The sequence below is a fragment of the Zootermopsis nevadensis genome, unplaced genomic scaffold (assembly GCF_977971745.1).
Source record: "Zootermopsis nevadensis isolate Lab colony 2312 unplaced genomic scaffold, Znev_1.0 Znev_ptg000023l, whole genome shotgun sequence".
Taxonomy (NCBI): domain Eukaryota; kingdom Metazoa; phylum Arthropoda; class Insecta; order Blattodea; family Termopsidae; genus Zootermopsis; species Zootermopsis nevadensis.
Genome location: NW_028259155.1, coordinates 9,281,583 through 9,303,657, shown reverse-complemented (window position 1 = coordinate 9,303,657; position 22,075 = coordinate 9,281,583). Strand labels below are relative to the sequence as shown.

Genomic DNA, 22,075 nt, shown 5'->3' with positions numbered 1-22,075 from the left:
AATGCAGGCCCTACAAAAACGGGACAAATGTGAATGAAGGAAAAGTTGACAGTGGAATCACGGTTCCGGAGAATTTGACGTAAATACGTCTATACGGAAAGGAAGTTTATATATTGGCTTTATTCTAAATATTTCCTTTATACATGCTTTATAATTGAGTAAAGTTTGATTAAGACATTGCTTAATCAACTTGAATTAGTAAGGCTTCAGATGGCTCTGTGGTAGTTGAATGTGTCTCCTTTCTCAGACGTCTCTCAAGCTTCGATGCATTCAGGGGTATACATGTATTCTCCCTTACGAGATTGCCTCAGAATTCCACAGCGCTGTTGAGGCGGGCAGACCGCGCTGCAGACTGGAACTGGGGAAACAAGCCAAACAAAGAGGGACTGTCAGTTCTGTTACCATTTTCACTACCACCCGCTCAACGCTTGTGATGCAAGCTAGATACGTGTATACAAACAAACAAACAAACACGCATATATCCAAGAGGAAGAACAGTGTCTCAAACGAGGCTGCTGCAAGCTCGGTAAAGACATTTTCGTCTGTTGATACACACCATCTTTTTTGGGCACGCACTCGGGTACCCAGTAGCAGTAACCCGGAACGCAGAACTTATCCAGAACACAGGCCTCTTCTGGGCCACAGGACTTTTTCTGACATCGCGACCAGCTCACGCAGGAAGCCCATTGAGGACACACTTGAAAAAAAGAAAAGAAAAAAGATCATGAACATAGTCGCTTTCTCGGACGTTGCGCGATGTAATCTGGAATGACCGACGTTTCAGAGGTACTCACTGACCACACAATCACAATGATGACTAGCTGGGCTACTATTAGCTTCTCAAGATAACTCTGACATTTCACAGATGTAAGCGTACGGAACAGTAACGCAGAGTTCAGCCGCCTGTTTCGTTTTCAGCAGTTTTAAAATTTTCGGATTCTGTTTCCAGGTTCTTAGTGCAAAAATAAACTCAGTGAAACGTGACCTCACGCCGTGACCCCGAAATGACATCGACTTGTTTACTTTACTAGCACCTGAGATAACACGACTGTGACAGGAAAACACGGCCTTGTAACATGCTCTGCCATGCCAGTGACCGCTCTCCCCAACCTCAACCGCAGTCGAAACGGGAAGGAGGTGTCAGTTCTAAATGTCGGAGGGTCGCGTGCCCCACGCCCCAGACAATAATGTACTCAAACACAATAAGATACAATTAACAATAAACCAATTTAATTTCTTAACATAAATGTCAAACATGTACGTACACTACCAGGAGCCACTGATAAAACAATTACAAAACCAAAGGCTCTTAATGAAAATATATAAATACAATCAAGGCCCCACAATACGGTGCCCTCTCGGCCTGGACAACCCCCGAGGGACCCAAAATAACTCAACAAATCAGTAGGGGCCCCGTCCTCCAACAAACAGGACGGGCAGCTACTACAATAAAACACATACAACCTGAGGTCACCTCACAGGGCGTACCCAGCCGGAGAGAGGTTGCAGACAACTACAGATAACTAGAGAGAGAGTGTCGGACTGACTTCCTTCTTTCTGTGTTCTGGCGAGAAGGGTTGGTCCGCATCAGTACCCCTCCAACAAGCTCACCGCACGCATGCGCACCGTCCGCCGTCTCAAACACCAGAGCCAGCTCTAGCTTGGCTCAATTCAATCTAATATAATACAATTAAATCCCGATTCAGATCACAGATCCATACTTACACAAAACAAGGACAAATGCTGAAAGCACCAAAGAAGCAGCAAGCAACTTCATAGTGGCGGTTGTCGTAGAACTCGGAGTGCTCGTAAGTGGCTTCAGCCTCTGTATATAAACACTCCGGTTATCGACTCACTTCCCTTGGACGGACTGGTCTTATCTCCAGACTGACCAAGGTAAAAAGAAAAACCCTCTTAATCCCGAATCGTTATCTTAAAAGTTAACTACGTATTCACGGCATAATTTCAGTTTTGCATAAACAAGTTTGGAGGAACGGAATGCCTCGGGAGCGGACGATCGTGGTACGTCTTCATACTCCGATGACCGCCAAGGCACACACACACGCCATTAATAAGACACTCGGGCTGTTTGCTGCCACGATAAAATAATATAAACCTTTGCAATGCCGGTCCCTCAGTGCGAAACCGCCTAAAGGGTAGTTCAGTGTCGATATAATCGACTATCGATCCTTCAAATTGTAAATTTACCCTTCTTTCCTGTATCCCTTCTGCTTGCTATGTGTTCGGCCAATCCTATTGTTTTCCACCGTCCCAAGAACTCAATCAATAATCAGAAATATCAAGTTATTTGCTTAAAAACGCCCCGAGCAACCAAGGGGGACAGACGAATTTTACAAGAAAAATGGCAGATTTGAATTCAATTTTCTTTCTCTGAAAAAAATAAGAGGAAACAGGAGTTAGTATGGTTGAAAATAAACACAAAGATTGATGCGATGTCATCACCTGATACAATCAACATATCAATGCTGAAACCAAGAAAAAAGAAGGAGGAGACACGACAAAGCTCTTGTCCGCAAAATATGCAGGGGGCCGATGGACTGCAGCGCCATCGCTTTATCCCGCTGGTATTGTTGTTGTTGTTGGTGTTGTAGTCGAAGCCAAAGACAAATGCATTTATTCGTTTTAGTAGTAGTAGCATTACCAGTAAAAACTGTGAGATTCAAAGTTTTTTCTAAGTTTAATTTACAGTCTCTCTTCTTGCAATTTTTATTGTAATTACAATGAACTTATGTTTTATTTTGTTGGTTCAAGTCGCAATATTAACGACAGTTGAACAGTCACAGAGGATTGCCCATCGCCAAAGAAGTTGATGACACGAAAGTGGATTGAACCTGTGGTTATAGACACACAAACTGCGAGCCGTCTGCAGTCTCCTCGGAAGCAACGTTCCGGTCCACACACAACATCGTCACACGTGGTGCGTGGTCTACGCTCTGCGGACATAAATGTGGACGTCGTGTGAACTTCGAACTGTACCACTCAACACAACGTTACACGTGTCACGGGGAAGATAAGACAAGAGGACAGATAAACAGATCAGTGTACATTTAAGACGGGAATTTACGAACCTGGCTGGCAGGTGGGTAGAGGGTAGCATGGCGCGTGGTGAAGCACTCCACCTTTCGCATTCTGCATACCTCACCTGATGGCGGCTGAATTACGGCGGTACAGGAACGTCTTTCAGGGACCACAGATTTAGACAACTGTAACGCTTTGAATCCGTGAAGTTCGTATTAACAACATTTAAGAATTCGATCCGTACCGCGAAGAAAACACAGCACTTTACCATTACAAAGATCGATTGGTTAGTGCTATTTAAGGAAGTTATCTCTGTTAGCCGTGAGAATCACATGACACCGAAAAACAATTTTTCTGAAAAAAAAGTAGAATTACTTAATGAAAAAGTACGTGGAGGAACGTATTAACTCCTTCTTCAGGCTAAAGATATCAGAGCCGATGTTAAAATTAGAGGAGATATGAAAAATTACCCTCTACTGAGGACAGGCGTGTACACTCGGAAACAAAAGGGTACCGGGTTGCAATGTGTCCCGTAGCAACGAACTTGCTGCATTCTGCATACTGTACCCAATGGACACCGCCGGGTGGGTGAGGACTGAACAAATAAAACGGACTGTAGAAATTTATAACAAGATGAACAGGCCTATTTGCGTTAATCAGCCGATTGTTGTTGTTACTATTAACGCTTCTGCTACTAATAATACTACTAATTCTAGTATATTAATGCTAAATCGCAAATCGCTTCACTAATGTACGTAACACTGAACTATCTCCGAGCTGAGGGTTCTAATTCACAACCTGTACCCACACTCACCCATCATTACCAAGACGGCTGATACAAACAGAGAAGCAACGGGCAGCGTCATAGTGACGGATGTTCTAGCACCAGTGCAAAGTTTCCACGAAATTTATGTTTTTAAGTCCGGATTATATGTACTTACTGCTGACTTCCTGCCCAGCCTTTTATGGATAGTTAGCCTCATAGAATGGCAACATAAACTCCTTCAGATGACTTTTCTGGAGTTTAGAACGATGGTTTATTCCACTTCATAACATTTAGGCTATTGACAGATAAAGAAACTGAAACAACAGAATGTGAATGCCCTTATTTAGTGAGTCCCCCGAAGCCACAAGGAAATGAGGCCCAGCGTTGGGCACCGCTTCCAACCTAACCTAACCTAACCTAACCTAACCCAACCCAACCAAACCTAACATAACCTAACATAACCTAACCTAACCTAACCTAACCTAACCTAACCTAACCCAACCCAACCTAACCTAACCTAACATAACCTAACCTAACATAACCTAACCTAACCTAACCTAACCTAACCTAACATAACCTAACCTAACCTAACCTAACCTAACCTAACCTAACCTAACATAACCTAACCTAACCTAACATAACATAACCTAACCTAACCTAACCTAACCTAACCTAACCTAATCTCTGTTTGCGCTGATGGAATGGCATTACTTTTGCACTGACGGTCTCTCGATACGAAGGTACGGAAATCGACTATCAGTCCTTGACAAATAATATTAATTTTCTGTTTGGGAACTTGTGACTGCCAACCGAGAATTTGCAGGGGCGAAATGTGAAAAAAAAATTCCTGTCTCCCGTTTGTGTGCTACATGTTCGGCCAATCTCATTCTTCCCATTAATATCCTAACATACTTATCCGAACAATGCTAAATATTGTACTTTCTATTCTGAAATTACCTCGACCTGAATTCTACTAAAAGCGAGAGATTAAAAAATTACACGTGCATGTTTCTAGATTATGTCAGTCCTTGAAAAGAGGAGTCGATAAGGTTCAAAATACATACAAACTATGCCAGAAATCAACAAGTCTACTTGGCACAGCGTGTTAAAATCGTCACATCAAAGCTGAAGCTAAGCAAACAGCTGAATGTTCAGGAACATGACGCATTTCTTGCCCGCAGGATATGTGGGGGGGGGGGGGGGGGGCTGGAGCTCCGTCTCTTTATGCTTTTTCTGAAATATTTAATTGCGATTAATATTATCATTATGGTCACCAGGATCACAACTGACATCATTATACGTGTCATGAGTTTCAAGGTATGCATCCCGCTGTGTTCAACGTTACGTTGACAGCCTGTCTATACAGTTAGTTTCGAACATTTAAATATAAACGCCTGAAGATGACTAATCGAAGTCGAAACATGTAATTGATCCTTAATAAACATGAAAACTATAATCAGAAATTGTTGATGAAGCCGGACTGTGGACGCATCGCTTAAAACTTCTTTTGAACTCATTTTTCGATTTCTTATTTTTACTTATTACTCACTTCACGTGGTGATAATATTACTTTAATGGAATGAGGCTAAGGTAAGCGAGTTTCGCAATGGGTAGTTCGCATGTCTGCGTTCACACGGTTTGCTTACGAGCAGACGAGCAGATTACGCATCACGTGACAGCTGATACTTACCTGAGAACCTAGACACACATATGGGCCGATGGCCACAGTTAAAGGTAATACGAAACTTTCCGATCGCACCTCGTACACCCTCCTTCCTCCATAACGCAATACTTGCCCGATTGACAATGCCAGGTAGCGCAAGATGGCTCCGTGACAGCTGCAGAAAAAGTAACCTCCGGCCCCATTGAGAAGGAACACAAAATGTCAATAACATTGCCCTTCTTTATAACAAGAATATGGAAGGATAATATTAAAATAAATCTTAAGGATGTGAGATAGGGATTGACTGGATTCATCTGGCTGAGGATACGGAGTGGCTGCGCGGCTGTTGTGAACGGGGCCCATAAGTCACGAAAGGAGAGAGGATTTCTTGACTTCCTGAGTGACTATCGATTTCTCAAGGAGGACTCTGGTTCATGGAGTTGGTTAATTATAGCAAGAATCAATTATTTAATAATGTAAATATACGGCAATAATTATTTTCTTCTTTTCAGGAAGAAATAATTACGGCAATTTCTTATATGAAAATAAAATATTAAGCGCATTACTGGATGAAAGAATGATGCAATGAAGAAGTTGATTATCAACAAAGTCGAAGTTCTCGCGAAAGAAATAAAATAAATAAAATTCACGTCCTGACGATGGAGGCAGCAAGGATCTCTGAAACGTTGGAAAATTTCTACCAGACTACACAACAACAACCCAGAAGACAGAAATCTTCATACTCACCGCTGTGAAAACCTCAAATCTTACATTTAAGCCTTTTGTTTATAATAATCATCCGAAATGAATATGAATGTACCGAAATTCGATGTTAAGATATCACCAACACAAATATCTACACAATAATAAATAAAAGAACAACAAATTAACAAGAAAATCAAAAGGGAGTGTCATTCGTGAATATAATTGTCTGAGGAAAACTTCAGTAAATCTTAGCTGAGGGCTGTAATTCCGATCCTGAAAGTACACTCACACATCGCAATCAGAACGGCAGAAAGAAATAAAGGAACGGGGTAGAGCACCATGCTTCAATTGAAAACCAGATGACGTTTCCTAGGTAACCATCTTACACATTTTCCTTTCACTTTTTCGTCACACTTTTTTACCGAATGACACTGACCCTAAAATATAGACGTATTTACGTCAAAAAAAGTTGCTGATTTGTGGCCTTTGTTAAGCAGTTTCCGAAACTTTGTGTTCTGTTCGGAATATTAGACGATGGTCAACACCAGATATCCCATAATTCCATCCGATATACCACCACAAGAACCATTTCAATTGTTTGTTCCTGTTGTTTATTTGCTTGACAAAATGATTTTTGACGTAAATACGTCTATATTTTAGGGCCAGTGTCATTCGGTAAAAAAGTGTGACGAAAAAGTGAAAGGAAAATGTGTAAGATGGTTACCTAAGAAACATCTATTTACTCGGCATTTTTGTTACCTAGAAAACATTACATTACGTTACATTACATTCAGCTACCACAGACCCATTTTAAGCGTAACTAATTCAAGTTAAATAAGCAAAGTCTTAATCAAACTTTACTCAATTGTAAAGCATGTATAAAGGAAATATTTATAATAAAGCCAATATATAACCTTCTTTTCCGTACAGACGTATTTACGTCAAATTCTCCGGAACCGTGGTTCCACTGACAACTTTCTTTTTTGGGATAGATGAAAAATATATTTCAAACCTCTAAACGCCAACTTCTCAAGGCAGGTAATTTGCGCAGGAAATGGATAACATTACGTAACGAGGAAAGTCTTTATTTGTACAAGAAACTCAGATTAAGTAAATTAATAAAATGTGAGTCGTATTACGAAAAACGCAATGCATAAAGAATTTTGATGGGTGAACGTGGGGAGAAGTCCCTCTACTCTGAAGGCAGTTCAAGGAGGGAGGAAAGACCAATTCATTCTTCATTGTAGCACAAGGTTTCGAAACAATGACCTCGGACAATATAAGAGCAACAGTGGCTTAAGGCAATCGATGAACCACATTGTTCTTTGACAGTAACCTCTGACTGCATTACCACGCCTAGAATGTATTTGTCCTCTAAACAGCACATCCTTCTGATCTCACTTTTGTGTATCTTGAACGTGTGTTGGTGCAGTTCCGTTGAGTAGCAGGGGCGTTCTTTACAAGAATTCTCACTGTGACTTGAAATTGTAAAATCTGTTATGTTTGTCGTGAACGAACACGGTTACTTTCGAAGTGTCTGACTTTCACAGTTTTAATCAATAATAATGATAAATGATAATTACAAGCGGCGATAAGTAAAGATAAATCTTGTCATTTACGCTGACACCTAGAACAATACTTCGAAACAAATGTCTCACAAAATTCGTTAAACCCGTGTCATAGTTCTTGGACTAAGATCTACTCCGTTGAATGATGGCGTTAATACCAGTACACAGTCATTTTATATCGATATCTACAGCAATAAATAAGAAACTTTGACTCAAATTATTCCCAAATTATAGCATGTTATTTTGTGTTTCGAAGTCTTATTAGCCAGTAAAGTACATCTGTCCGCCAGTCCCATAACTCAGTTACAAACGTCAATACATCAATAATATAACAAATAATAAACGTGAAAATAATTTTCTGAAATATCGCACGAGCACGAAACTGGTACTGAAGTGATAAATCTTGGGCGATCGGCTGCTTCAACCCGGAGCGTAAGTCCATCATTACAGATGTCGTCACTGTCTCCAAGATCAGGGAATGGTGATTACGTCCGAAACGTCTGACACCTATTCTAGACTGGCGTGCCTGATCTAGAAACGTACTCCTCGGCACAAACAAGCATACGACTGAAGAAAACCTTGGTCAAACTTTCTGTTATCAAATGCTACATCTTGCGAAAGCACGTGTTTTGGCCTAGGCCAAGTTTTTCCCTTGTTACCAGGTCATGACAAGTCTTCACGTTATGATGAAAGAGGAGGCCTCCAGAAATGTGGGGTAGCTGGGGAATATACTGAACAAGCAGTCGCGGACAGCCGAAAAGGGGCAGGCCCTCTAGCTTTAAGGTAGCGAGAAGGGCAAACAACTAGCCAACTAAAAAATAGAGCATGTCACAAAATGTTGCACGCATTTTCGACTTCTCAAAACAAAATCAACAAGAAAAGAAAGAAGAAGGGGCAGGAAGGAAAGGCGAAATAAAGAAAAAGGAGGGTGGAAAAGCGATCAAAGGTCCCAATCAAGTAATGGGAAAAATAACTCTCAATATCATCCTCATTCAACGGGGTACTGCCATAATAAGTCGTCGTTTGGTCCGTATTGATACTGTGACCCCTGAACTCAGTACTTGGTCACTCAATAGTCACTCGATAGCCGTCATTAGTCATGCATTCCGAAGAAACTGTTCTATATTGTCCATATAACAAGAAACTCTTTATCATTTTTCCAATGAGTGTAATTACCGATTATATCAGTAACATTAATGGAAGTGGTGAAAGTCAGAGAGTAATTTGTACGTGTTACTTGCAGTCGAATACAGTCAAATGAAGAAGGGACACAAACACTCACCATCGCTTTTTCAGTTCTCCGTTGTCTGTGCCAGAGGTAGGTTCAATTTAGCCACACTGTGAGTAAATGTTTGTTGGACACCAACTACAAAATTATATCTGCGCTTTAAAACTTGAAAACGAAATTAAGAATTCGTGATAATTTTTGAAATAGGTTCAAATGAATAGCTGCTGTAACTTGTAGAAAAATTCTACTTAACTACTTCTACTGAAGAACTGTAAGTTATTAGCACTATCGAATTTCTACAAATGCTATTATAAGTCTATGAAGGTTTAAGACCAAATATAACTAAAGACTGATATCTGGTAGTCCAAAAAACATGATAGAATTCTAATATTTTGCGTTACAGGAAAGAATTTGTGGACGTGTGACGGTTCAACTGTCAAGCAATCAAGGAAGCCTGTGAAAATACAAAAATTCCACAACACTTTTCGACGCAGATTGGAACGTTGTGGTTTTGAACAATTCCGTTTGTAAGTGACTGTGAAAGCGACAATTTTTGTATTAGTTTGGAATTCTTGTAATATATTAGGCAAAAACTATTTCACTTTTCGGAACTTCAAAGATCGCACCGCGCCATGTTTGTTCCGCTGTTTTACGCCGTAATTTGCAGAACATCCCTTGCGTTTCTGCAAGTCAATTTTCGTAAACACCCTTTGATGGAGTGCACCAAGTCCATCAGCGAAGAACATTTCACTCTCGGGCGTCCTCTCGTGATAGTCCTGCCTCTTGCTGAAGAAGATTCAACTAGCGAAGAAGTTGGGTATTTGATAGAAAAACTTCACAAGTCAATTCGCTGGCCAATACTCGTGTTGAACACTGCTTATGAGATCGACAGCAGCATGAGGAAAGAAATAAACCCTCATGGAAGTTACATTATTTTGGCATCAGGAGCCTGCCGGGAGTTTAATAAATTTACTGAACATATTTATAAGCAGTTGGCGGGCTTGACTGTAACGGACTCATGGAATCCGAGAGCGAGATCTGTTGTCCCTGTAATGAACGCCTGCCCAAATTATAACACTACAAAACTTTCACGAGCTATACTCACCAAACTCTGGCTTCACAAAGTTACAAATAGCGTTGTTCTCTTTTCTGAGTCAAAACACCAAGCGACTAAGGTAATCCAACAACACGAGACTAATTCGACTCAAGATACACAATGGAGTTTACACACGTGGCTGCCTTACGAGAATTCAGAGAGATGCAATCCAATAGAAGGCACTGTGCCTCTAAAGATACTCTCGGCACGAAATTTGAACGATGTCAGAAATGGCGGGATATTCGGAGGAAATGTCGGGAAGAATTTACATCGATGTCCCATCAAAGTGCTACTCAGAGAGGGGTACCCTTACGTGGTATCGGAACTCATTTGGAATAAGACTTCTGGGACGTATTCTGGTGAAGTTTCTGGTTGGGAAATAGAAATGTTGAAAGTAATCGCTGAGACATTGAACATGACTATTGTACCCCTGCCTGCACACTATCCAAATAGTGAAGAAATTACAGATAGTATAGAAATGGAGGTTTTACAGGCAGGACTTGAAGACGGAAATGCACATGTAGCAATTGGTTCTGTCGATAGACTAGAAAATCTTTCGAACAATCTGGAAGCCACGCAGAGCTACTACAACGTAAGAGCAGCTTGGTGTACACCGTGTGCTATTAAACGTCCAAGATGGAGTCGTCTCTTCGGAATATTTTCTGCAGAACTATGGATTTCTTTCATTCTCTCAGTTGTCCTCGCTGTAATTGCAATGGTCTGCATTTCCAAATTTGGACGAAGATTCCACTTGCCGGAATTCGAAGCTTACAGGAATGTTAAAAGCATTACAGACAACACTATAGCAGTGGTGCTGGGGATGTCAGCAACTACACAACCTCGTACGAGCCAACTTCGAGTGTTCTTCTTTTCGTGGGTTTGCCACAGCGTCGCATTCAACACCGTCTTCCAGGCCTATCTCACTTCATTCCTTATCGATACAGGATATGAAGAACCGATTAAAACTATAGATCAAATGTTAAACTCTGGAAGGAAATTTGGTTTCAGCGAAGAGGACCAGCACTTATTTGAAGACTCCACCGATTCTGTGGGCAAGGAAATTTTGAAAGGCATGGTAATCTGTCCTGACTCCGAAGCGTGTCTCAACTGGGCAAGGAAATATCAAAATATTTCAACACTTTGTTTCGATGTGTACACAAAGTACGGGAAATCCATTGGATTGTCAACAGATGAAAACAACAGACCTTTGCTTTGTGGCCTGGATGATGGCGACGTCATGTATTTCGAAACAGTAATGGCAGTCCTGAAGGGAAACCCGCTGCTAGAACATATTAATGACGTCATAGACAGAATTGTGGAGGCAGGCATTTTTATGCAATGGATAAACAGATTTATTGACGAAGGAAGAATTTCGACTAAGACAACTCTGTCTTACACGTTAGCTGACACGTACCATAATTTCAGCATCAAACACGTTCAATCACCCATTTATCTATTAATGTTTGGCTATGCACTTGCATTTCTTTCTTTCTTTATAGAAATCGCATGGCACAAACTGATCTCAAAAAGACGTCTGTCCCATGTGAAGACAAAAAACACATCGCGTGAACAAGTACAACTATTTCTAAATTATGTACTTCATCATATTAAACGTGGCACACGAAACACAGAATGACTGCCAACTGTCTGCACTATATTTTCACTAAAATGAAAAAGTTTATGATTTGATTAATGACGGGAGAAGTTTGTATCATAGTTGTTCTTAAACTTGAAAAACCACATGAAAAATATTAAGTGTAAAACTGTCTTGTTCAATGTCAAATATTCATTCCTGATGTGTATGAAATAAATGTAGCTTACGCTAATACTTCGCTTTCAGTGTCTAGTAAATTGGTCTCGTACCTTAAAATATGTAAAAACTATTAAAAATCTTACATATTCTCATCGTTACGGTTTTTATTATTTTTAAAGTCTATGCAGCAGATATTCTACTGACTTGGAACGTTTTTCAACTAATTCTTAATTTTCTTTCCCATTTCCTTGATTGCTTTCTTTTTATCTCCAATTCTCTTCATTCCCATTTCTACCTTCTATTCGTACCTTAAATAACATTCTAATTCTGTAATTATCAAGACCAAGGAACAAACAAACAAACAAGTGGCACATATACGAGTTTTTCACAGCTGTGAGGATAACGACGTTGATTTTCTAGACTATGGCGCAGTGTAGATTTGAAGGAAGATGCCAACATATCGGAGAAAAATGTTGCGTCCATCGTCAAGGCTGAAGATGGAGTAACTAAAATGGAAAAAGTACGGTTTTCCAAACCGTTGACGTCTACCTGCGAGTCTACACAACGCGAAAACCCAAAGCAAATGGAAATTTACATTTCGGTCTTCATTTATAGCCCCTGCTAGTTCAGGCCGTTTCAACTACAGTAATTATACTACCAAATATGTTATATGCAAATTATTAGTTATTTAAAGTCAAAGAAATATCTCCTTCGTGTCCACCGTGAAGAAATGTTTCAAAATAATGTTTCATTGCGCATAAGAACAAATTTAATGAAAATTAAGATAACTATCTTCTGGGACGTTGTGCCATGTAGCCTGATATACACTGAAGAATGTTTAAAGGCGGTGATGCCGGAGGCAGTAAGCACCTCTGAAACGTCGGTCAATATGTATCCTACTACACTACACTACACGGTGCAATATCCCAGAAGACAAGCATCTGTCTCGAAAATTATGATTTTGAAAAACAGTGATTTTAAAGCAACAAGTCAAAAGCAGGAGCGACCAGGACGAAATATTCGCCTGTTTTTAGGCCGTGTGGTAATGGCGATCGCATCCAAAAGCAATGGACTGTGAAAAGTGACCCGTACTGTCCACTTCTAAGAGGACCGTGCAGAATGGAGCCATGGTAACGATTCGTACAGGCTGCTGCAACCGAAGAAGTGAACACAACTGGAGGGAGAGACCCAGTTTGTCGGTCTGAATCGGAGACGGTTCGAAAATGGGAGGGGAAGACGAAATGCCGGCTGGTAGATTTCTTTTCAGGTTTCTCTACTAAAATACTACATTAACTTCTTACCTCGGCCATGCGTGCTACATGCTTCATCAAATTAATTTCTCCTTTATTTAACAGTATAAAATGAAATGTACAAAATATAAAATCCGTAGTTATGTAGGCCTTACTTATTTCAATCCTGAAATAAAACTGTGTTTTAAGTTAGATTCATGTTAATTCTTTTTACGTAATAAATTTAAATCCTTGTTCAAATTTCCAATCTTGCTTTGCTTCTTTGTGTTCTACAAACTCTCCTTCAGAGATCGCTTTCAGAAACGCACTTGAGTACTGAATGTTCAACAAAGACTCTTTGTTAACTCTCATATCCACTTGGGTCCAAATCGAACAATATTCTGGCTGCCTGCTATCACGTAACACACTCTTTCATAAATCATGCCTTCGACATACTGCATGCCTACAGGTTACACAGTTCCCAGGAGTGAGTGTATAGTGTATACACTGCACATAATGGCACAACACAGTGGTACGTTGGATACTGTTCGCTTTGCGTGTGAGCGAACCAATTCTTTAATACCACATGCATAAATTCACTGACCCATACAAATTTTAGTCGATACTGAGCATAATAGTTTGTGAGTGAAGTGTTCTGGCATTATAACCAACGAACACCAATGAGAAGAGTAGTTCCTGACAATCTGATACGTACTCAGCTGAACGAGAACTCCCCTCGTCTTATCTAACATGGAGGTTAATTAACGGGCGCATAAGAATCCGCCACTGGACTATCGTGAGCCAGATACATCCAGTCCAGAACATTTTTCAGTAAGATCTATTTGTATATTATATTCCTATTAATTTATAGATATCCCCAAATCCCATATGTACCCACACTTTCACGTTTGCCGAATAAAATCTTGTGTATATTTCTTATTTCTTCTAAATATTCTACACAGGCGCCTAACCTCACACAGCGACATCATTCGTTGCTGTTTTCAAGACCGGCTCAAGTCCTTGGTTAACGCGTTTATTTATTGCACTGATTTCTATTATATATCTCATTAAACAACTCCCCAATGATCCAGTACCACGCTAAATAATTTTGCTTAAAGCATGAAAGGGTGGATAAGTGTATTTTGATTCAGAATACAAACAGTTCTGCTGATTCGTTCATTGAATTACATCGCCCCACTAGCATTGATGTTTCTTTCTTGCAGATAAAAGTCTTTCGTGAACTCTTATCACTTCACGTAACATTGAATCGTACATAATTTCTCTGATCTAGTCTATATACAAAATGTGAATAGATTACAGTAAACCAGAATAGAAAATCTTAACAAACGCGTTCATTTTAAGTGATATTTCAGATTCTCAAAGCGGCGAGTAAAAATATGGCTGTCTTTTTCGACGTCTTTGTAATCTCGAAAATCTGTCTCTCAACATTTTAAACGTATGATACATCACAATACAAACTTGGTATGTTTTTATTATATTTTATATTTACACTCATAATATTTATTATATTTCCTATGTAAAATCCATACTCACTTGTATAATAACAAACTTGGAAATTAATTCCACAGATAATGAACATCTAAATACAAACACCAAATCATTATGAAGACAGAAAATCTACAAACATACTAAAAGATCAATAAATGCAATGCACCGAAATGTATAATAGTTTTAAAATAGTATAAATTGATAAACCTGAAGATGATGTCATAAAACATCGAAACATGTCGTCCAAAACCAAAAATAAAAGCGCTGAATAATGTAATATCGTATTACGATAAAGGAGCGCCATAAATATAACTTAATACAATTTATACTGTAAATGTTATAATATTTTAACAACATTATTTTAAATAAGTTTGTGTATAGACTGTGAAAAATAAATATATATATTTTAAACTTGTCGCTCCGTCCTTGTGCGCAAAAAGCCGTTATGTGTGCCACCAGAACACTGAATTTACCTTCAGATACACAAGTATGTCATGAGGAGTTATTTTTATTATATGCATCAGTCAACCTCCCGTGCTCAGTTGGAAATATTTCTGGAGAGCAAATATCCTTCCTTTAGTTGACGTGAATTATAACGAAACTGCATTACAGCGCATACCAGATTGAAAGAGCAAACGTCTCCTTCAGTACCATCTCCTACTTCTCAGGGGATTCCCTCACACGCAGTGCATAACTTTCTTGTTCCCAAAACACCAAAAATAGATTATACGCTGGCGCCGCTTTCGGATGAAATTATGTTCATTAGGGATTTACGCTGTTGTTTATTTTAAGACAGAAATACGCAAATAAATACAAAACAAAAGTCATGTTCTATAGTTAATTAAACGGCGCTGTCTGTAACTCGACGTAGAGTAGTAGACAGAGTAATTTGAAGGGATACAGAAGGAAGTGGTCGTGTCGTAATTTCATAAATCATTTTGACGCTGCCTGGAGGAACTGAGGAAAACCTGGAGAAAACTATAGTCAGCATAGGCGCTCATCGGACCTAAATTAAGACCTGGGACCTCCAGAATATGAACCACCCAGCCGTGCTATTCGAAAAAATGTATTCATAAAATACCAGTTATTTGTTTTAAATTCCAGCGATGCATGTACAGATTTATGTAACAATAATTTAAGCCCACCGGGAGGAATACCCAGGATTCGACATCACTTGGTGCTCTCAAAGGAAGTAAATCGGCAAAAATTAAATTAAATTAAGAATGCAAGTGCGTATACACTTTGGTGCCTGGACAAAATATGGCAACATCACTAGATTTTAACATATATTACAAACATTATTTTATATGGTTCTTAAACAAAGTGCATAATACCTAGACTACACGAGAATATGGTAGATTTCTGTTTGTTTGTATGCTAATCGGTTTGTCCCTCCGAATGTTACATTACTTTAAATAAAATTTTGATTTGAAGTGGTGGACCGTGCAGCCGGTCTGCAGGAATAAACCAAGCTGTTTTCGTCCTTATATTCAACTGGTTAATGCTGTTTATGGAAATAATAGCTGTTTATTCTGAGAATCATACGAAACCCAAGCTCGTTCTAAGGGCAATATGTAAAGTTACGGATTGTTATAGCACGTGGTACATATAGTTACCACTGGGTTTAAAGGGTTATACATTTATAAAAACAGACACTTTAATTGTAATTATCTGTTCATCTTGTTAAAATGTTTGCAGAGGTTTGATTGATTGTCTTTGTTCCACTGACCACATATTAAATATCTGGAAAAATACGCCATATGAAATGTGCAAATTTATATATCCTTTTAATTTAAAGAAAATTGGAATTCACTGGAATTAGAGATAAATTAATTTTTAACCCTATTCATGCACCAAATCAGCACAGTTCTTTTCCTTGTCTCATTCTGTGCAGTACTTTAATGTTTATCCTTGTTCCAACAGACCCAGCTGACGGCAAACTTTACCCCACGGCAATCGTACCTCCGACATGGAATATAGTTAATTCTTATTATTACACATTTTGTGCTCCGGTACAATACAATATAATAACTCTGAAGTTACAATGGAACAAAGGACAGACCTACGATATAGCGTAATAACAATAGGGAATGTCTGAGACAAAAAGTACTGCAGTCACAAAAATCCAGCTCCAAATTTCCGCCGAGAGTTTGTAATTCCCATGCAAAATATCATATTTGTAACAAATATAAGTTGTTAGCTCCATGCTGCAGAACATTTCTTGAAAAAGTAAAATGCAAATACTTCGCTGGAAAAGGAATTTCCTTAATTGATTGAACCCGTAGGAAATTAGTCCAGTGGAGTCCACAACTTACATCCTATTTAATATTATCCTCCCACCTATCTATAGGTCTCCTTGAAGATTTTCCGCCTGAAATTTGCCTTGGCGTTATGCCTGCTACGTGCCGAACACATTACAAGTTCATTGATTTATTTGATGAGAATTTCGATGCGAGAGAAACAGCGTGGTGTACGCCTGACAAACAAGCAACTTCATCACAGGTACGACTTACGGTACTTAAATTTTTTTGGAGCTTTACCTTGAAACACAGGTTTTAATACCATTTTAATAGGCCTAATATGTAGCACGCACAAAGTTTATATACCATCATATTTCCGCATGAAATTATGCGCAATTATTGAACACATAACTAACTTCTGATGTGAAGGTTTCACGGCGTCTTTCATTAATAAAGTCTTCTCGGGCTATCAGCCGTGTTAGTTGGATGACAGAGATGGTCCTCGAAACGTCGGTGATTAATCACCAACTAACACGGCTGATAGCCCGAGAAGACTTTATTAATAACTAATTTCTGTTTAAGCGTTATACGCCGGCTACGCGCTGCACTGGGGTTCAATCCCACGACAGACCTTATTGGATTTATAAATAACGTAGCACTGGAGGAGGTCTTTCTCCAAGTAAGGCTAAATCGGTTTCCCCATGACAATCAACATCCCACCAGTGGTACATACTCATCTCCTACGACGGCCTGCACAAACTTCGGCTGAGGCGAGGAACTTTGCTGGTCTCAGAGTAATTGACACACTGAAATGGGTCTCTGCGGTAACAAATTGGCTTCTAATTGCAACTAATTTGTGCAAGGACCGGGCAAGATTTTGTCTCACAAATATCTCTCTCGGCGCAGACGTGCGTAGCGTGACACGGAAGTTATATCGGCCATTTACACCACAAGACTAATCAGGCTGTACTACCATTTCATTTGCAATTGAAGTCTTTCAACTTCCTGTCTAATACTCAAAAACTGAAAATCCGTCAATTTATCTGTATAAAAATATGTACCTCACTCAAACTGAAGAAACATAGATGAGAATGTGGATTTGTTCTTCCTAGTTAAGACACTGTGTAGTGTTGTTTCGGAGGAGCATATCGCCTCTATCTTCAGGGTGGAGATGAAGATGAAAGTGAGAGGTTCATTCCAACGTTGGTAACCACCTACAAGACTACACAACACCATAAGCTAAACACCATAATTCATGTTTTTATTTTCTGGTGACAAAGGCTCAGAACTTTCATAGACTGAGGATGCTTGTAAGCCAAGTATTGATGAAAACGGTTGTGACTATGAAAAAGGAAGTACCAGGAAGCTGAACAACTTTACTCATAGAGTTACATTTATGATATACATCTTGATACATAAAGAATAAATATCAGTATAATATTAAAGTGCATATAACAAACAAAAGGTGTAAGTATATGGGCAGGATTAAACCGGCTCAATATAAGGTCCAAACACGTGCTTCTGTGAATGCGGAGATGAAGCCTTGGGATTTAAAACGGCCACAAGTGAGGGATTTATTGACCAGCTGAGAAAACTTTAACTTCTAAAGAAATACCATCCCGACATCTTAATTTAAAACCAAAAATGCGTGCTGTAAATACAATCGAATGGTAGCCACATGGGTCTAATACGACTCATGCACAGAAACCGGTCCTGCATTCTATAAAAACCGCCCACAATATTTCTCGAGATTCGGCGTCCATCGTAAATCTCAGTTGGGAACTCTGCAGCGAGTCTTAAAATTCATTCTTGTCGCGAAAATGTTTTGTGGATAAAGTATTTTATCCTTTGCCAGGTCAAGTTTCTGTGTGGGAAATTGGGCCTACCAGGAAACCGCCTTGCGTTTACATACCATAGATTCGTCTTCTATACGCTGCAAACAAGTGATCCTTCAGACGCAAAACTTCCTAAACTTCCAGCAACATAACAGCAGAACGAACTAAGGTGACCGCTTAAACCAAACTGACCACTACTTAGATTATCCAGCGATGATGTTTGAGCTAATGCCCCGGTAGGTGACGAAATGAAACTTCAGGTTCTCAAGGCGGCTAATAAGTAGATCATTATCGTCTGTGCAGCTCAGGGTAGCCTGTCAGAAGCTTACCTAGCTGCTCATTGTCCACTTCGTCACTCATATATCACCCTGATTATGGAGGCAGCAGGAATTTCTGAAACGTCGGTAAACTTCTGCCAGAGTACATGGCAAAACAATCCCGAAGACGGCAATATAAATAAAAATATGCTAATGGGTGGCGATGGGGTAAGGATTTGGAAACTGTAACAGTGACCAACTTCAGAGCATTATAATCGCCAGGAGAACATTTGTAAAACCACAAATATCCTTAGCCGGCAACCCGACCAAGATAGGCCTATGATTGATTCTACCGTCTAGCTTCTAGTAAGACTTGAAAAGGATCATGTACCATGAGCCAGCAAGGATTTTGAAGGAGTCGGGCGGGACATATTTCCATATATTATTCCAGAATTCTCCTGGAACGATTGAGAAAATCACGAAATACCTCCATCAGTGTAGCTCTCAATCTCTATATATATATATATATATATATATATAATGATTTACAGGGCAAAGGCCTGGTACCGAACTTAGCTTTATACTTTCAGTCATAATTAACCCTTGCATTAAATGACTTATCACATTCACAAAAACAGCCAAAATAAATGTCCACTTAACAACGTCTTCAAAGACGGCTAAAAGGCCAGTGCACTCAAAGGTTCCCACCTGCTTACGCCATCAGCTGCCTTGTCTTCATAACAAAGTTGGCAATGCTGATTCCTGACTTCGAACTATTGTTACGAAGCTAACGGAAACTCGAGGCAATCTATTGTTAAAACTTGTTAGGATGAACGCAAGGTGGGTTAGAGGAAACTGAGAAAAGGAGGAAGATGAACTTCAAACCTCGCGACCAGATTCAATTTGAGAAACGTATTCTTAGCCAACGCCGAGGAAGTTTGGGAGAAGTTTAAGAAAAAAAGTTTTGTTTGTTAAATTCGCAAACATGGACGGATAAATCTAAAGCCTTGTATTGTTGCTTAAGGAATTACGAACGAGGTACAATGTCGAGTGTTATGTAAATCTGAAAAGATGGGGGGGGGGGGGGGGTGCTTCATCATTGCTGTCAGGCTAATGGAAATTCCCGCCAATGCAATCATGAAAAGACATCTTCAACGACTGCAATCATCAACCAAAGAAAATCTGTAGTTTATTTTAATTTTCAATTCTACACTGAAATCGTCCCGTTGTTAAGCTCTGTAAGTTAAAGTATATAGACTTTAAACACGTAAAATAAACAAAGACATTTTCACTTCATAACGATACGTAGTCTATATCACACAAAGTGTTAATAATTAATGTAGTGAAATGTCATTGAGAATATTTATATTTATTTACGACTGGAAATAAATGTTGCGTGAAGTTGTGTTTGTTATAGGAATAAAATTCAGTAGATTCACTGTTGCACAAATACTCCAAAAATACGGGAAAATCCGACAACAAATACAAGAAAAAGAAATATTCGACAAGCATCAGTACTGACAATGGCTTAAATAAACCATACACCTAAGCATATATAAAAGTGATCATGTTTTAGAAACTTAAATTAGACAATGCCGTGCTAGAAGGATATAACAGAGTAAGAAGTGCCGAAGAGACACGTAGAAGAGATACAAGGAAGTATCAGACAGACGACAGGAGTTAAAGGTATTAAAAGAATGAAGAAAAATAAGAGAGAGATAGAGAGAGAGAGGAATTAAAATACGAAAAGGAAAATCTTTTTGTCTTTAAAATTCGTCGGCTTTTATTACGTTACATAATTAGAATCACGAGGAGTTAATAATATGCACTTATATAAAACTACTAATTAAGAGTGTCTGAAAATTATGGAGCACGCGTGTAACAAGACATACCAAATTTTTATTTGAAACCCACGTGGGAACATATTTCTTTGGAGAACGAGGCGTGGATGTGAGAGGAGCATTAAAACTGGGCGCTAAAGAAACAACGAGGAAGAATGGCAATTGGCTTTAAAATGGAGACGGAAAGACATAACACAGTTTACTGCAACACGCCTTACAGTCCGCGATGACTACGCCCATGCAGACCGAGTTGCTTGCGGACACAGAACCAACCAGAAAGTCCACTACGCTGCCCTGTAAATGGATTCATTTCCTGACAACATCACAGAAACACGCACAGGAAATTTAAAAGAAAACTAAGTTGTGACGTCAGAAAGAATTTCGGAAGGACGTGTATTCAATAACTCCGACGTATTTTATACATCCCAAAGTAACCACATAGCATTTCTGAAAGTGTCGCCCTCGGACACACAGACACAAACAGTAAATGAACACAGCAATGCAGTTTTACGGATTGACGTCTGCTATTCTGAACACATTTAATGATTAGTCCAGCAAAGTAGTGTCAATAAATCAGGTTCTAACGGTGGCGAGTACGAAGATGGCTGTCTTCTGGGTTTTAGCGCCGTGTAATTTTCCAGACGTTTCAGAGGTCCTTGCTGCCTCCAACATTAGGATCGTCCTGATCGCGGAGGCAACAAACACTTATTAGACGTCGGAAAACTTACATCAGACTGCACGGCGCTACAATTTATAAGACAACCACCTAGTGTCAAATATCTCACAAATTGTCAACTTTGTTTACGAAAATTATTAAATAATATGTGAACCCGTTGAAAACAGTAAGCCCAATTTATCAAATCTAAAAGTTCTTGACGATGGTGATGAGTCATTTGGATACAAATTTTCTTGGATATTATCTATCGTCTAGTCAATAAAATATAAAACGTAAAACGACGTTTCGGAGATGGGGCTCTGAGTAGGAACCTGAAGACAGAGATAGAGCCCCATCTCCGAAACGTCGTTTTATATTTTATTGACTAGACGATGGATAATATCCAAGAAAATTTTTATTCAAAAGCTCAATTTAGCAGAATTTTTAGCAAATCGCTTAGTTTTTCTACAAATAGTCTTAATTTATGCCCCGATGGCCGTGTGCAGACATGAATTGTTTAATGTGGTCCGCAGTCTGGAATAAGTTCAGAACCCTGCATTATAGTACACGGGAAAGAAGAAAAATGAGAAAGAACGAAGGGGAGAGAATAAAAAAAAATTAAGAAAGGAAATTGCGTTATTTCTCTTGATGTTTCAAGTGTAATTCACGCGCGCTGTTTCCTGTTGAAACA

At 39.3% G+C, this 22,075-nt stretch overlaps 1 protein-coding gene and 1 long non-coding RNA gene across 7 annotated transcripts; one reads left to right on the top strand and one right to left on the bottom strand.

Annotated features, from left to right (window-relative positions):
- Nucleotides 1-101: 101 nt before the first annotated feature.
- LOC110833235 (uncharacterized) lies at nucleotides 102-2,325 on the bottom strand. 6 transcript variants are annotated; one of them, XR_015536631.1, is made up of 3 exons: nucleotides 1,726-2,325; nucleotides 557-697; nucleotides 102-358 (listed from the first exon to the last, which is right to left on the bottom strand). It is a non-coding gene; the product is annotated as an uncharacterized LOC110833235 (long non-coding RNA). The 6 variants fall into 6 exon arrangements; XR_015536632.1 differs by lacking the exon at nucleotides 1,726-2,325 and adding an exon at nucleotides 1,475-1,573; XR_015536634.1 differs by lacking the exon at nucleotides 1,726-2,325 and adding an exon at nucleotides 1,489-1,571.
- Nucleotides 2,326-9,054: 6,729 nt separating this feature from the next.
- LOC110840103 (uncharacterized) lies at nucleotides 9,055-11,899 on the top strand. The gene is made up of 2 exons (XM_022084906.2): nucleotides 9,055-9,240; nucleotides 9,373-11,899. The coding sequence occupies exon 2, from the start codon at nucleotides 9,602-9,604 to the stop codon at nucleotides 11,699-11,701; it is 2,100 nt and encodes a 699-aa protein (XP_021940598.2). The 5' UTR covers nucleotides 9,055-9,240; nucleotides 9,373-9,601; the 3' UTR covers nucleotides 11,702-11,899.
- The last annotated feature ends 10,176 nt before the right edge of the window (nucleotides 11,900-22,075 follow it).